General features: G+C 45.9%; 1 protein-coding gene across 2 annotated transcripts in view; it reads left to right on the forward strand.

Moving 5' to 3' along the window:
- Positions 1-15,819, forward strand: part of LOC139409602 (shroom family member 2a) — a 102,273-nt gene that overhangs the window by 48,962 nt on the left and 37,492 nt on the right. For both annotated transcript variants that reach the window (XM_071155011.1, XM_071155012.1), the window contains exon 6: positions 15,305-15,387. In XM_071155011.1, coding sequence (XP_071011112.1) covers positions 15,305-15,387 — 83 coding nt within the window. The remainder of the gene's footprint in view (positions 1-15,304; positions 15,388-15,819) is intronic.

Below are 15,819 nucleotides of genomic sequence, written 5' to 3' on the forward strand. Positions count from 1 at the left end.
TAAACAAATCAAAATATATTTTCGTTTCTTCAAAGTAGCCACCCTTTTCCTTTGCCAGCTTTGTACACTCTTGGCATTCTCTCAACCAACTTTCCCACATATGCTGAGCACTTGTCGGCTGCTTTTCATTCACTCTGAGCTCCAAACATTCTCAATTGGGTTGAGGTCGGGTGATTGTGGAGGCCAGGTCATCTGATGCATCACTCTCCTTGGTCAAATAGCCCTTACACAGCCTGGAGGTGTGTTGGGTCATTGTCCTGTTGAAAAACAAATGATAGTCCCACTAAACGCAAACCGAGTGGGAATGGTGTATCGCTGCAGAATCGCTAATTTGAACTCATCAGACCAAAGGACAGATTTCCACCTGTCTAATTGCTCGTGTTTCTTGGCCCAAGCAAGTCTCTTCTTCTTATCGGTGTCTTTTAGTAGTGGTTTCTTTGCAGCAAATGGACCATAAAGGCCTGATTCATGCAGTCTCCTCTGAACAGTTGATGTTGAGATATCTGTTACTTGAACTCAGTGAAGCATTTATTTGGGCTGTAATCTGAGGTGCAGTTGACTCTAATGAACTTATCCTCTTTAGCAGAGATGACTCTGGGTCTTCCTTTCCTGTGGTGGTTCTCATGAGAGCCAGTTTCATCATAGCGCTTGATGGTTTTTGCGACGGCACTTGAAGAAACTTTAAAAATTCTAGATATTTTCCACATTTACTGACCTTCATGCCTTAAAGTAATGATGAAATGTCGTTTCGCTTTGCTTATTTGAGCTGTTCTTGCCATAATATGGACTTGGTCTTTTACCAAATAGGGCTATCTTCTGTATACTTGTCACAACAGAACTGATTGGCTCAAACACATACATTCTTCTGTATACCACCGCTTTATTTTCATTTAACTCTGCAGGTCAGTTAAGAACAAATTCTTATTTACAATTACAGCCTACCAAAAGGCAAAAGGCCTCCTGCGGGGCCTGGGATAAAAAATATAGGACAAAACACACATCACGACAAGAGACACCACAACACTACATAAAGAGAGACCTAAGACAACATAGCATGTCAGCAACACATGACAACACAGCATGGTAGCAACACAACATGGCAGCAGCACAACATGGAGCAGCACAAAACAGGGTACAAACATTATTGAGCACAGACAACAGCACAAAGGGCAAGGAGGTAGAGACAACAATACATCACGCGAAGCAGCCACAACTGTCAGCGAGTGTCCATAATTGAGTCTTTGAATGAAGAGATTGAGATAAAACCTGCAGTTTGAGTGTTTGTTGCAGCTCGTTCCAGTCGCTAGCTATAGCAAGCTGAAAAGACAAGGGACTCAGGGATGTGTGCGCTTTGGGGACCTTTAACAGAATGTGACTGGCAGAACAGGTATTGTATGTGGAGGTTGAGGGCTGCAGTAGATATCTCAGGTAAGGGGGAGTGAAGCCTAAGACGGTTTTATAAATAAGCATATAACCAGTGGGTCTTGCGACGGGTATACAGAGATGACCAGTTTACAGAAGAGTATAGAGTGCACTGATGTGTCCTATAAGGAGCATTGGTGGCAAATCTTATGGCCGAATGGTAAAGAACATCTAGCTGCTCGAGAGCACCCTTACCTGCCGATCTATAAATTACGTTTCTGTAATCTAGCATGGGTAGGATGGTCATCTGAATCAGGGTTAGTTTGGCAGCTGGGGGTGAAAGAGGAGCGATTACTATAGAGGAAACCAAGTCTAGATTTAACTTTAGCCAGCAGCTTTGATATGTGCTGATTTGAAAAACAGTGTACCATCTAGCCATACTCCCAAGTACTTGTATGAAGTGACTAAATCAAGCTCTAAACCCTCAGAGGTAGTAATCACACCTGTGGGGAGAAGGGCATTCTTCTTACCAAACCACATGACCTTTGTTTTGGAGCTGTTCAGAACAAGGTTAAGGGCAGAGGAAGCTTGTTGGACGCTAAGAAAGCTTTGTTGTAGAACGTTTAATACAAAATCCAGGGAGGGGCCAGCTGAGTTTAAGACTGCATATGAATGGATGAGAGAGTGGATGAGAGAGCTTCCTACTGCCTGAGCTATGTTGTTGATGTAAATTGAGAAGAGCGTGGGGCCTAGGATTGAGCCTTGGGGTACACCCTTGGTGACAGGCAGTGGCTGAGATAGCAGATGTTCTGACTTTATGCTCTGCACTCTTTGAGAGCGGTAGTTAGCAAACCAGGCCAAAGACCCATCAGAGACACCAATACTCCTTAACCGGCCCACAAGAATGGAATGGTCTACCATATCGAGAGACACCAATACTACTTAACCGGCCCACAAGAATGGAATGGTGTACCATATCGAAAGCTTTGGCCAAGTCAATTAAAATAGCAGCACAACATTGCTTAGTATCAAGGGCAATGGTGACATCATTGTGGACCTTTAAGGTTGTAGTGACACATCCATAACCTGAGCAGAAACCAGATTGTGTACCAGAGAGAATACTATAGACATCAAGAAAGCCAGTCAGTTGATTATTGACAAGTTTTTCCAACACTTTTGATAAACAGGGCTAAATAGAAATAGGCCTATAACAGTTAGGATCAGCTTGATCTCCCCCTTTTAAAGAAAGGACGAATCGTGGCTGCCTTCCAAGCAGTAGGAACCTCCTCAGAGAGGAGAGTCAGGTTAAAAAGGTCAGAGAAAGGCTTGGCGATTATAGGGGCAGCAACCTTAAAGAAGAAAGGGTCTAAACCATCTGACCCAGATGTTTTTTGGGTCAAGTTTAAGGAGCCCCTTTAGCACCTTGGAGTAAGGGACGCCCTGCAGGGAGAAACTTTGTAGCAGGGCTAGGGAGGAGCATCGGGGCTAGACGCATTAGAAGGCGTGGGAGATGAGGAAATGTTGGACGGGCAAGGAGGCGTGGCTGAGTCAAATAGGAATCCTGACTTAATGAAGTGGTGATTTAAAGAGCTCAGCCATGTGCTTCTTCTTATTAACAACCACATCAACTTTTAAGGGACATGCACAGCTGTGAGGAGGAGGGTTAATTCTCCAGGTCTTTAACCATTTTCCAGAACTTCTTGGGGTTAGACCCACAGAGAGAGAACTGCTACTTAAAGTAACTAACTTTGGCCTTCCGGATAGCCTGAGTGATAAACAGGGAAAAATAGAAATAGGCCTATAACAGTTAGGATCAGCTTGATCTCCCCTTTAAATTAAGGATGAACTGTGGCTGCCTTCCACAGAAACCTTAAAGATGAAAGGGTCTAAACCATCTGACTAACTAACTTGGCCTTCCGGATAGCCGGAGTACACTTATTTATCTTTTGCTTGATCGAGAGTGTGTGTGCCGAGCCTTTTGCCAAATGCAATTTTTGAGGTGGAGTAACTCTGCAAGATCACAGTCGAACCAGGGGCTGAACCTGTTTTTAATTCTAATTTTCTTTATGGGGGTGCGTTTGTTAACAATATCACTGAAAATATATATTTTTTTAAGTTCCAAGCGTCTTCGACAGAGAGGATCAAGCTGATTCTATACCATTTTACAGAGGCTAGATCATGAAGGAAGGCTTGCTCATTATTTATTTTTTTGCAAGCGTCTATGACAAATCAGGACAGGTCGTTTCACTGAGCAGCCATTAAGAACACAGGCTGTAAAACAGTGATCTCTAAGGTCATTACAGAAAACACCGGACTGATACCTATCAGGATTATTTGTGAGGTTGAGGAGGAGTGAGGAGAGTAGCCTTTTCTGGGTGTTTGGAGTCATACCTTGTGGGATTGGTAATAACCTGAGAAAGATTTAAGGAGTCCCATTGCTTTAGGACTTGGTCCTAAACATGTCCCAGTTTAAGTCACCAAGCAGGACAAATTCAGACTTAGTGTAAGGGGCCAGGAGAGAGCTTAGGGCAAGTAGGGTACAGGCCGGTGATGATGGAGGACGATAGCGCCCAGAAACAGTCAACAAAGAGCTATTTGAAAGTGTAATGCTTAAAACCAGCAAATCAAATTGTTTGGGGACCGACTTGGTGGAGACAACTGAGCACTGAAGGTGATCCTTGGTAAAGATTGCCACTCCCACACCTTTGGAAGATCTGTCTTGCCCAAAAAGGTTATAACCTTTTAACATCAGTATTCAAAACACTATTTCTTAACCACGTCTCAGTAATGACCAACACATCTGGATTCGAGCTGTGAACTCACACTTTCAATTGGTACATTTTAGGTAATAAGCTTCTGGTGATAAAGTGCAGAAAACCCAGGCTTTTATGAGAGCAGAAATCAGTGAAGCAGATATCAGAGCACAAATCAGAATTGGAGCTAGCAACAGTACATTCACATTTCCAGATATCATCAACAGTATTACAATCAGGGCACGGCAGAGGACAAGGAGAGCTCTGCAGTGCTGATTTATGACATCTGAATGTGCATCAGATGGCAACAAGATCATATTATACAGCAATTTCATCAGGTAACATGAATACAAAAGCCAGTGAGAGGTGGTTAGAATAGGATGGGAGGCCAAAACTCTGTGTAACCAATAGAGAGTCAGAATCCCAAGTGTGGGAACAAACAGACTGTCCCACAGATGGGTAAACAAGAAAGTTCATAGTCAACAAAGCATGCAGGAGTCATTAAGGAAAATAGCAAAATGCACAAGATAAAAATACACAACGACTTGGGGCTAGCCATTGTAAGTTCAGAATCACCCCTACCTTGTCACAACACAACTGATTGTCTTAAACACATTAAGAAGGAAAGAATTGCAACTATTTAACTTTTAAGAAGGCACACCTGTTAATTGAAATACATTCCAGGTGACTACCTCCTATGGCCGATTGAGAGAATGCCAAGAGTGTGTAAAGCTGTCAAGGCAAAGGTTTTTGAAGACTTTGAAGAATCTCAAATATAAAATACACTGCTCAAAAAAATAAAGGGAACACTTAAACAACACAATGTAACTCCAAGTCAATCACACTTCTGTGAAATCAAACTGTCCACTTAGGAAGCAACACTGATTGACAATCAATTTCACATGCTGTTGTGCAAATGCAATAGACAACAGGTGGAAATTATAGGCAATTAGCAAGACACTGTCAATAAAGGAGTGGTTCTGCAGGTGGTGACCACAGACCACTTCTCAGTTCCTATGCTTCCTGGCTGATGTTTTGGTCACTTTTGAATGCTGGCGGTGCTTTCACTCTAGTAGTAGCATGAGACGGAGTCTACAACCCACACAAGTGGCTCAGGTAGTGCAGCTCATCCAGGATGGCACATCAATGCGAGCTGTGGCAAGAAGGTTTGCTGTGTCTGTCAGCGTAGTGTCCAGAGCATGGAGGCGCTACCAGGAGACAGGCCAGTACATCAGGAGACGTGGAGGAGGCCGTAGGAGGGCAACAACCCAGCAGCAGGACCGCTACCTCCGCCTTTGTGCAAGGAGGAGCAGGAGGAGCACTGCCAGAGCCCTACAAAATGACCTCCAGCAGGCCACAAATGTGCATGTGTCTGCTCAAACGGTCAGAAACAGACTCCATGAGGGTGGTATGAGGGCCCGATGTCCACAGGTGGGGGTTGTGCTTACAGCCCAACACCGTGCAGGACGTTTGGCATTTGCCAAAGAACACCAAGATTGGCAAATTCGCCACTGGCGCCCTGTGCTCTTCACAGATGAAAGCAGGTTCACACTGAGCACGTGACAGAGTCTGGAGACGCCGTGGAGAACGTTCTGCTGCCTACAACATCCTCCAGCATGACTGGTTTGGCGGTGGGTCAGTCATGGTGTGGGGTGGCATTTCTTTGGTGGGCCGCGCAGCCCTCCATGTGCTCGCTAGAGGTAGCCTGACTGCCATTGGGTACCGAGATGAGACCATATGCTGGTGCGGTTGGCCCTGGGTTCCTCCTAATGCAAGACAATGCTAGACCTCATGTGGCTGGAGTTTGTCAGCAGTTCCTGCAAGAGGAAGGCATTGATGCTATGGACTGGCTTGCCCATTCCCCAGACCTGAATCCAATTGAGCACATCTGGGACATCATGTCTCGCTCCATCCACCAACGCCACGTTGCACCACAGACTGTCCAGGAGTTGGCGGATGCTTTAGTCCAGGTCTGGGAGGAGATCCCTCAGGAGACCATCCGCCACCTCATCAGGAGCATGCCCAGGCGTTGTAGGGAGGTCATACAGGCACATGGAGGCCACACAGACTACTGAGCCTCATTTTGACATGTTTTAAGGACATTACATCAAAGTTGGATCAGCCTGTAGTGTGGTTTTCCACTTTAATCCAGACCTCCATGGGTTGATAAATTTGATTTCCATTGATAATTTTTGTGTGATTTTGTTGTCAGCACATTCAACTGTGTAAAGAAAAAAGTATTTAATACGAATATTTCATTCATTCAGATCTAGGATGTGTTATTTTAGTGTTCCCTTTATTTTTTTGAGCAGTGTTTTTTGGATTTGTTTAACACTTTTTTTGGTTACTCCATGATTCCGTATGTGTTCCATATAGTTTTGATGTCCTCACTATTATTCTACAATGTACAGCTGGGACAGGAAGAGGGTCTCTTGGTGTAGTCCACAGTGTGCTGGGACAGGTCCCGGTGTAGTCCACAGTGTGCTGGGACAGGTCCCAGTGTAGTCCACAGTGTGCTGGGACAGGTCCCAGTGTAGTCCACAGTGTGCTGGGACAGGTCCCAGTGTAGTCCACAGTGTGCTGGGACAGGTCCCAGTGTAGTCCACAGTGTGCTGGGACAGGTCCCAGTGTTGTCCACAGTGTGCTGGGACAGGTCCCAGTGTTGTCCACAGTGTGCTGGGACAGGTCCCAGTGTAGTCCACAGTGTGCTGGGACAGGTCCCAGTGTAGTCCACAGTGTGCTGGGACAGGTCCCAGTGTAGTCCACAGTGTGCTGGGACAGGTCCCAGTGTAGTCCACAGTGTGTTGGGACAGGTCCCAGTGTAGTCCACAGTGTGCTGGGACAGGTCCCAGTGTAGTCCACAGTGTGCTGGGACAGGTCCCAGTGTAGTCCACAGTGTGTTGGGACAGGAGAGGGTCTCCTGGTGTAGTCCACAGTGTGTTGGGACAGGAGGGGGTCTCCTGGTGTAGTCCACAGTGTGTTGGGACAGGAAGGGGGTCTCCTGGTGTAGTCCACAGTGTGTTGGGAGAGGAGGGGGTCTCCTGGTGTAGTCCAGTGTGTTGTGACAGAAGGGGGTCTCCTGGTGTAGTCCACAGTGTGTTGGGACAGGAGCGGGTCTCCTGGTGTAGTCCACAGTGTGCTGGGACAGGTCCCAGTGTAGTCCACAGTGTGTTGGGACAGGAGACGGTCTCCTGGTGTAGTCCACAGTGTGCTGGGATAGGTCCCAGTGTAGTCCACAGTGTGCTGGGACAGGAGAGATCTTTTGGCAGAGCTCAGTGTGAGCAATACCCAGACTACCACATCTTGCAGGGTGGGCCTTTTGGTTTAATTCCGTGGTCATCAACCGGTCCGTCACGATCGACTGGTCGATCTTCAGGGCATTCAGGGCGTACTTTAAATCATTGGTGTTGCTCTGTTGTTGGTAGGTGCACTTGATTCAGAAGCTCTGTTGGTGGTAGGTGCACTTGATTCAGAAGCTCTTTTGGCGGTAGGTGCACTTGATTCAGAAGCCCTGTTGGCGGTAGGTGCACTTGATTCAGAAGCCCTGTTGGCGGTAGGTGCACTTGATTCAGAAGCCCTGTTGGCGGTAGGTGCACTTGATTCAGAAGCCCTGTTGGCGGTAGGTGCACTTGATTCAGAAGCCCTGTTGGCGGTAGGTGCACTTGATTCAGAAGCCCTGTTGGCGGTAGGTGCACTTGATTCAGAAGCCCTGTTGGCGGTAGTTGCACTTGATTCAGAAGCCCTGCGCACCGGGCAGGCAGTGTTCCCATTTTGACCGGGAAATCTGTGGAGTTTGTCTACTGCGCAGCCCAATCGGATTGCTCAAATCACAGTCCCTACAGCTTCCACGACCCCGGCCACAGCAAAGTTTGATACTATCCTACGTGAGATTTCACAACTTTTAAAACCATGACCACAGAGAGACTGTCATAGAATACAGCAAAGCGCTGCTGTTTTTGAGTTCATATCTACGTTTTTATTCAACACTATTAAAAACATAAAATGAGCTTCTCCCTACTTCTACTCGTGCTGCAATGAATGAGTAGCCAGGTGTATCGATAGCCCTGCATTTTTATTATAATTAGCAGCTCGTCATGTCTATTTTAATATCAAGGAATATTTCACTTTCTCTGGTCATAGGAACATGAATTTGTGCATGAGGCAGATGTGTTGCGACTCAAGTTTCGCCACCAGGTGGAAGACTGAGTCCCCTCTCTCTGGTCAGTCTCACGGGAGGAAAAGGAGAGAGCAGGGACTGTGAGAGGTGGACCCTCTGTTGCTCTCTCTCTCCCTCTGCTGAAAATAATGCCATGTTCAAGACAACTGGGAACTCGGGGAAAAAACTAGATCCGACTGGGAAAAATAGTTTTGATCGGTCATCCAACTTGGTATTCTGGCATCTTTCTAGAGCTCTGACATTCTCACTTGTCTTGAACGCATCATGACCAGATGCAGGTACCATCAATTGTGCCTCGCAAGTGCTGCACCAACTGATCTATTTTGTTATCAAAGCTCGAGTTTTGAAATATATGGTTTGAGAAGAACTGTTACGTGTGCTCCCTCTCTGGCCTCTAGGTCACCAGTAGAGGTCGACCAATTATGATATTTCAACGCCGATACCGATTATTGGAGGCCCAAAAAAGCCGATACCGATTAATCGGCCGATTTTATATATAAAAAAAGAAAGAAAAAAGGTATTTGTAATAATGACAATTACAACAATACTGAATGAACACTTATTTTAACTTAATATAATACATCAATAAAATCTATTTAGCCTCAAGTAAATAATGAATCATGTTCTAAATAATGCAAAAACAAAGTGTTGGAGAAGAAAGTAAAAGTGCAATATGTGAAAGCTAACGTTTAAGTTCCTTGCTCAGAACACTTCCGGCGCCGACAGAGATGGCTGCCTCGCTTCGCGTTCCTAGGAAACTATGCAGTGTTTTGTTTTTTTACGTGTTATTTCTTACATTAGTACATCAAGTCATCTTAGGTTTCATTACATACAGTCGAGAAGAACTACTGAATATAAGATCAGCGTCAACTCACCATCAGTACGACCAAGAATATGTTTTTCGCGACGCGGATCCTGTGTTCTGCCTTTCACCCAGGACAACGGAATGGATCCCATGCAGCGACCCAAAAAAACAACTCCGAAAAAGAGGGAAACGAGGCGGTCTTCTGGTCAGACTCCGGAGACGGGCACATCGTGCACCACTCCCTAGCATTCTTCTCGCCAATGTCCAGTCTCTTGACAACAAGGTTGATGAAATCCGAGCAAGGGTAGCATTCCAGAGGGACATCAGAGACTGTAACTTTCTTTGCTTCACGGAAACATGGCTCACTGGAGAGACGCTATCGGAGGCGGTGCAGCCAGCGGGTTTCTCCACGCATCGCGCCGACAGAAACAAACATCTTTCTGGTAAGAAGAGGGGCGGGGGCGTATGCCTTATGGCTAACGAGACATGGTGTGATGAAAGAAACATACAGGAACTCAAATCCTTCTGTTCACCTGATTTAGAATTCCTCACAATCAAATGTAGACCGCATTATCTACCAAGAGAATTCTCTTCGATTATAATCACAGCCGTATATATCCCCCCCCAAGCAGACACATCGATGGCTCTGAACAAACTTTATTTGACTCTTTGCAAACTGGAATCCATTTATCCGGAGGCTGCATTCATTGTAGCTGGGGATTTTAACAAAGCTAATCTGAAAACAAGACTCCCTAAATTTTATCAGCATATCGATTGCGCAACCAGGGGTGGAAAAACCTTGGATCATTGTTACTCTAACTTCTGCGACGCATATAAGGCCCTCCTTTCGGAAAAGCTGACCACGACTCCATTTTGTTGATCCCTGCCTACAGACAGAAACTAAAACAAGAGGCTCCCACGCTGAGGTCTGTCCAACGCTGGTCCGACCAAGCTGACTCCACACTCCAAGACTGCTTCCATCACGTGGACTGGGACATGTTTCGTATTGCGTCAGATAACAATATTGACGAATACGCTGATTCGGTGTGCGAGTTCATTAGAACGTGCGTTGAAGATGTCGTTCCCATAGCAACAATTAAAACATTCCCTAACCAGAAACCGTGGATTGATGGCAGCATTCGCGTGAAACTGAAAGCGCGAACCACTGCTTTTAATCAGGGCAAGGTGACTGGTAACATGACCGAATACAAACAGTGCAGCTATTCCCTCCGCAAGGCTATCAAACAAGCTAAGCGTCAGTACAGAGACAAAGTAGAATCTCAATTCAACGGCTCAGACACAAGAGGCATGTGGCAGGGTCTACAGTCAATCACGGACTACAAGAAGAAATGCAGCCCAGTCACGGACCAGGATGTCCTGCTCCCAGGCAGACTAAATAACTTTTTTGCCCGCTTTGAGGACAATACAGTGCCACTGACACGGCCTGCAACGAAAACATGCGGACTCTCCTTCACTGCAGCCGAGGTGAGTAAGACATTTAAACGTGTTAACCCTCGCAAGGCTGCAGGCCCAGACGGCATCCCCAGCCGCGCCCTCAGAGCATGCGCAGACCAGCTGGCCGGTGTGTTTACGGACATATTCAATCAATCCCTATACCAGTCTGCTGTTCCCACATGCTTCAAGAGGGCCACCATTGTTCCTGTTCCCAAGAAAGCTAAGGTAACTGAGCTAAACGACTACCGCCCCGTAGCACTCACTTCCGTCATCATGAAGTGCTTTGAGAGACTAGTCAAGGACCATATCACCTCCACCCTACCCGACACCCTAGACCCACTCCAATTTGCTTACCGCCCAAATAGGTCCACAGACGATGCAATCTCAACCACACTGCACACTGCCCTAACCCATCTGGACAAGAGGAATACCTATGTGAGAATGCTGTTCATCGACTACAGCTCGGCATTCAACACCATAGTACCCTCCAAGCTCGCCATCAAGCTCGAGACCCTGGGTCTCGACCCTGCCCTGTGCAACTGGGTACTGGCCTTCTGACGGGCCGCCCCCAGGTGGTGAGGGTAGGCAACAACATCTCCACCCCGCTGATCCTCAACACTGGGGCCCCACAAGGGTGCGTTCTGAGCCCTCTCCTGTACTCCCTGTTCACCCACGACTGCGTGGCCACGCACGCCTCCAACTCAATCATCAAGTTTGCGGACGACACAACAGTGGTAGGCTTGATTACCAACAACGACGAGACGGCCTACAGGGAGGAGGTGAGGGCCCTCGGAGTGTGGTGTCAGGAAAATAACCTCACACTCAACGTCAACAAAACTAAGGAGATGATTGTGGACTTCAGGAAACAGCAGAGGGAACACCCCCCTATCCACATCGATGGAACAGTAGTGGAGAGGGTAGCAAGTTTTAAGTTCCTCGGCATACACATCACAGACAAACTGAATTGGTCCACTCACACAGACCGCATCGTGAAGAAGGCGCAGCAGCGCCTCTTCAACCTCAGGAGGCTGAAGAAATTCGGTTTGTCACCAAAAGCACTCACAAACTTCTACAGATGCACAATCGAGAGCATCCTGGCGGGCTGTATCACCGCCTGGTACGGCAACTGCTCCGCCCACAACCGTAAGGCTCTCCAGAGGGTAGTGAGGTCTGCACAACACATCACCGGGGGCAAACTACCTGCCCTCCAGGACACCTACACCACCCGATGTCACAGGAAGGCCATAAAGATCATCAAGGACAACAACCACCCGAGCCACTGCCTGTTCACCCCGCTATCATCCAGAAGGCGAGGTCAGTACAGGTGCATCAAAGCTGGGACCGAGAGACTGAAAAACAGCTTCTATCTCAAGGCCATCAGACTGTTAAACAGCCACCACTAACATTGAGTGGCTGCTGCCAACACACTGACACTGACACTGACTCAACTCCAGCCACTTTAATAATGGAAATGATGTAAATATATCACTAGCCACTTTAAACAATGCTACCTTATATAATGTTACTTACCCTACATTATTCATCTCATATGCATACGTATATACTGTACTCTATATCATCGACTGCATCCTTATGTAATACATGTATCACTAGCCACTTTAACTATGCCACTTTGTTTACATACTCACCTCATGTATATACTGTACTCGATACCATCTACTGTATCCTGCCTATGCTGCTCTGTACCATCACTCATTCATATATCCTTATGTACATATTCTTTATCCCCTTACACTGTGTATAAGACAGTAGTTTTGGAATTGTTAGTTAGATTACTTGTTGGTTATTACTGCATTGTCGGAACTAGAAGCACAAGCATTTCGCTACACTCGCATTAACATCTGCTAACCATGTGTATGTGACAAATAAAATTTGATTTGATTTGAGAACATATGAAACCTGGTGGTTCCTTTTAACATGCGTCTTCAATATTCCCAGGTAAGAAGTTTTAGGTTGTAGATAATATAGTATTTATAGGACTATTTCCCTCTATACCATTTGTATTTCATTAACCTTTGACTATTGGATGTTCTTATAGGCACTTTAGTATTGCCAGTGTAACAGTATAGCTTCCGTCCCTCTCCTCGCTCCTCCCTGGGCTCGAACCAGCAACACAACGACAACAGCCACCATCGAAGCAGCGTTACCCATGCAGAGCAAGGGGAACAACTATTAGAAAGCTCAGAGCGAGTGACTTTTGAAACGCTATTAACGCGCGCTAACTAGCTAGCCATTTCACTTCGGTTACACCAGCCTCATCTCTGGAGTTGATGGGCTTGAAGTCATAAACAGGGCAATGCTTGACGCACAACGAAGAGCTGCTAGCAAAACGCATGAAAGTGCTGTTTGAATGAATGTTTACGCGCTTGCTTCTGCCTACCACCGCTCAGTCAGATACTTAGATACTTGTATGCTTGTATGCTCAGTCAGATTATATACAACGCAGGACACGCTAGATAATATCTAGTAATATCATCAACCATGTGTAGTTAACTAGTGATTATGATTGATTGTTTTTTATAAGCTAAGTTTAATGCTAGCTAGAAACTTACCTTGGCTTGCTGCATTCGCGTAACAGTCAGTCTCCTTGTGGAGTGCAACAAGAGAGAGGCAGGTCGTTATTGCGTTGGACTAGTTAACTATAATGTTGCAAGATTGGATCCCCCGAGCTGACAAGGTGAAAATCTGTCGTTCTGCCCCTGAACGAGGCAGTTAACCCACCGTTTCTAGGCCGTCATTGAAAATAAGAATGTGTTCTTAATTGACTTGCCTAGTTAAATAAAGATTAAATAAAGGTGTAAAAAAATATATTTTTAAAAATTGGCAAATCGGCGCCCAAAAATACCGATTTCCGATATTTATGAAAACTTGAAATCGGCCCTAATTAATCAGCCATTCCGATTAATCGGTCGACCTCTAGTCACCAGACTGCTCGTTATGGCGCACACTTGTCACCATCGTAACACACACCTGTCACCATCGTTACGCGCATCAGCGCATTATGACACTCCTGGACTCCATCACCTCCTTAACTACCTGGCCTATATATGTCACTCCGTTTGGTTACTTCCCCAGACGTCATTGTTTCAGTTTCTTGTCTGTGCGTTGTTCGTGTTTCTTGTTTTATTTTTTAAATTATGCACTCCCTGAATTTGCTTCCCGACTTTCAGCGCACATCGTTATAGAATGATGCCTCACCAAATGGAAGCATCAGGGATTGTTTTTTTGTTTTGGAGGTGATGTCGGGTCCGGGTGTTAGAACCGGAGCTGCCTGGGAGGCCTCAGCAGCTTTGTCGGGTTCCCCTGCCTCAGCTGGCTCAACGGGTTCCTATGCCTCAGCTGGCTCGACGGGTTCCCCTGCCTCAGCGGGATTGACAGGCTGCCATGCCTCAGCGGATTCGATAGGCTCCCATGCCTCAGCTGGGTGAACAGGTTCCCGTGCCTTGACCGAGGCAGCTGAGGAAGTCTCTGCCGGCTCATCAGTCTCTCACGCCTCAGCCGGGTTCGTCAGGTTTCTGCGCCTCAGCAGAGGCGACCAGTCCGCTCCTGATCCCCGGGATCGTCCCTGTGGTTGGCGTCCTGCAGCTGTAGCCGAACACGCCGTCTGCACATTTTGACACTCACCTGGACAACCTCCTTGTTGTCTGCCCGTTCCTTCCCCAGACGTTCCTTCCCCAGACGTCATTGTTTATGTTTCTTGTCTGTGCGTATTTCTTGTTTTGTTCATTAAATTATGCACATCATTATAAGAACAATATTGGCAGGCCTGGTATATATCCAACATGCTGTGATTATGTATTAGACCTACTGCACAAACCCCATTCCTACAGAACCGTTTTTATTAGGTTCATGTTCAAAAATATATATATCTGAGCGGTAGTTCTCGGCTTACTGTGAAAGTGATCTTGACTCAGAAAAGTTTATTTGGATGGTGTATCAATATACCCTGTCATTACAAAGTGTAATTAAAACCATGCTCAAAGGGATATTCATCTGCTTTTTAACATTTTTACACATCTACCAATCAGTGTCCCTCTGCGAGGCATTCGAAAACCTCCCTGGTCTTTGTAGTTTAATCTGTGCTTGAAATTCACTACTCGATTGAGTGTCCTAACAGATAATTGTATGTGCGGGGTACAGAGATAGGGTAGTCATTCAAAAATGATTGAACACTGAATGAGTCCATGCCACTTATTATGTGACTTGTTAAGCACATTTTTACTCCTGAACTTATTTAGGCTTGCTATAACAAAGGGGTTGAAAACTTATTGACTGAAGACATTTCAGCTATTTTTTTCTTCTTAATTTCAAAAAAATTATTGACAAAAAATCCACTTTGACATTATGGGATATTGTGTGTAGGCCAGTGACACATCTCAATTTAATCCATTTTAAATTCAGTCTGTAACACAACAAATGCGCAAAAAGTAAAGGGTAAAGTACTTTCTGAAGGCACTGTATGACCTCATCTTGTTAGGACAAGTTGACTGAGTGAGTAATGTAAAAAACAAATATTAATCCAGGTTAACACAAAGACACACCCTCAGATGAGAGAGAACACAAAACCGAAAACCTTCAATAATCTTGTTTTAGAACTGTAGAACCGACTGGATATTTCACTAACGTACAAGAATCAAAATCTTGTTGTCTGTCTGTCTGTTGCTGTAGTGGCGAGGGTTGTAGTCTGATGGATGGTGAGTTTACAACATTTATGTTCTATCTTCCTCTCAGAGCCACGTTCCAGGGAGGAAGTCAGCAGAATATTCCCAACTGGAGAGCCAACCTGCCCAACAGGACAACAACACCACTGCGAGGTGAGCATCTCTCATTAATATCCCTGCAGTTATACAGTTACACTACATTGCTGTCTGGGGAAAGTTGCTCTGATAGCAATCCTCCAAGGAGATATTTTGTCTCGCCCTGTGAAACAGATGATCGTCTTAATGTAGCATGTAATGTAGCATGGCTGTAACCCTGTCAGACCAGTGGTACGTAATGTAGCATGTAATGTAGCATGGCTGTAGCCCTGTCAGACCAGTGGTATGTAATGTAGCATGGCTGTAGCCCTGTCAGACCAGTGGTACGTAATGTAGCATGGCTGTAGCCCTGTCAGACCAGTGGTACGTAATGTAGCATGGCTGTAGCCCTGTCAGACCAGTGGTACGTAATGTAGCATGGCTGTAGCCCTGTCAGACCAGTGGTACGTAATGTAGCATGACTGTAACCCTGCCAGACCAGTGGTACGT

This window comes from Oncorhynchus clarkii, chromosome 5, assembly GCF_045791955.1.
Source record: "Oncorhynchus clarkii lewisi isolate Uvic-CL-2024 chromosome 5, UVic_Ocla_1.0, whole genome shotgun sequence".
In the NCBI taxonomy this organism is placed as follows: Eukaryota; Metazoa; Chordata; class Actinopteri; order Salmoniformes; family Salmonidae; genus Oncorhynchus; species Oncorhynchus clarkii.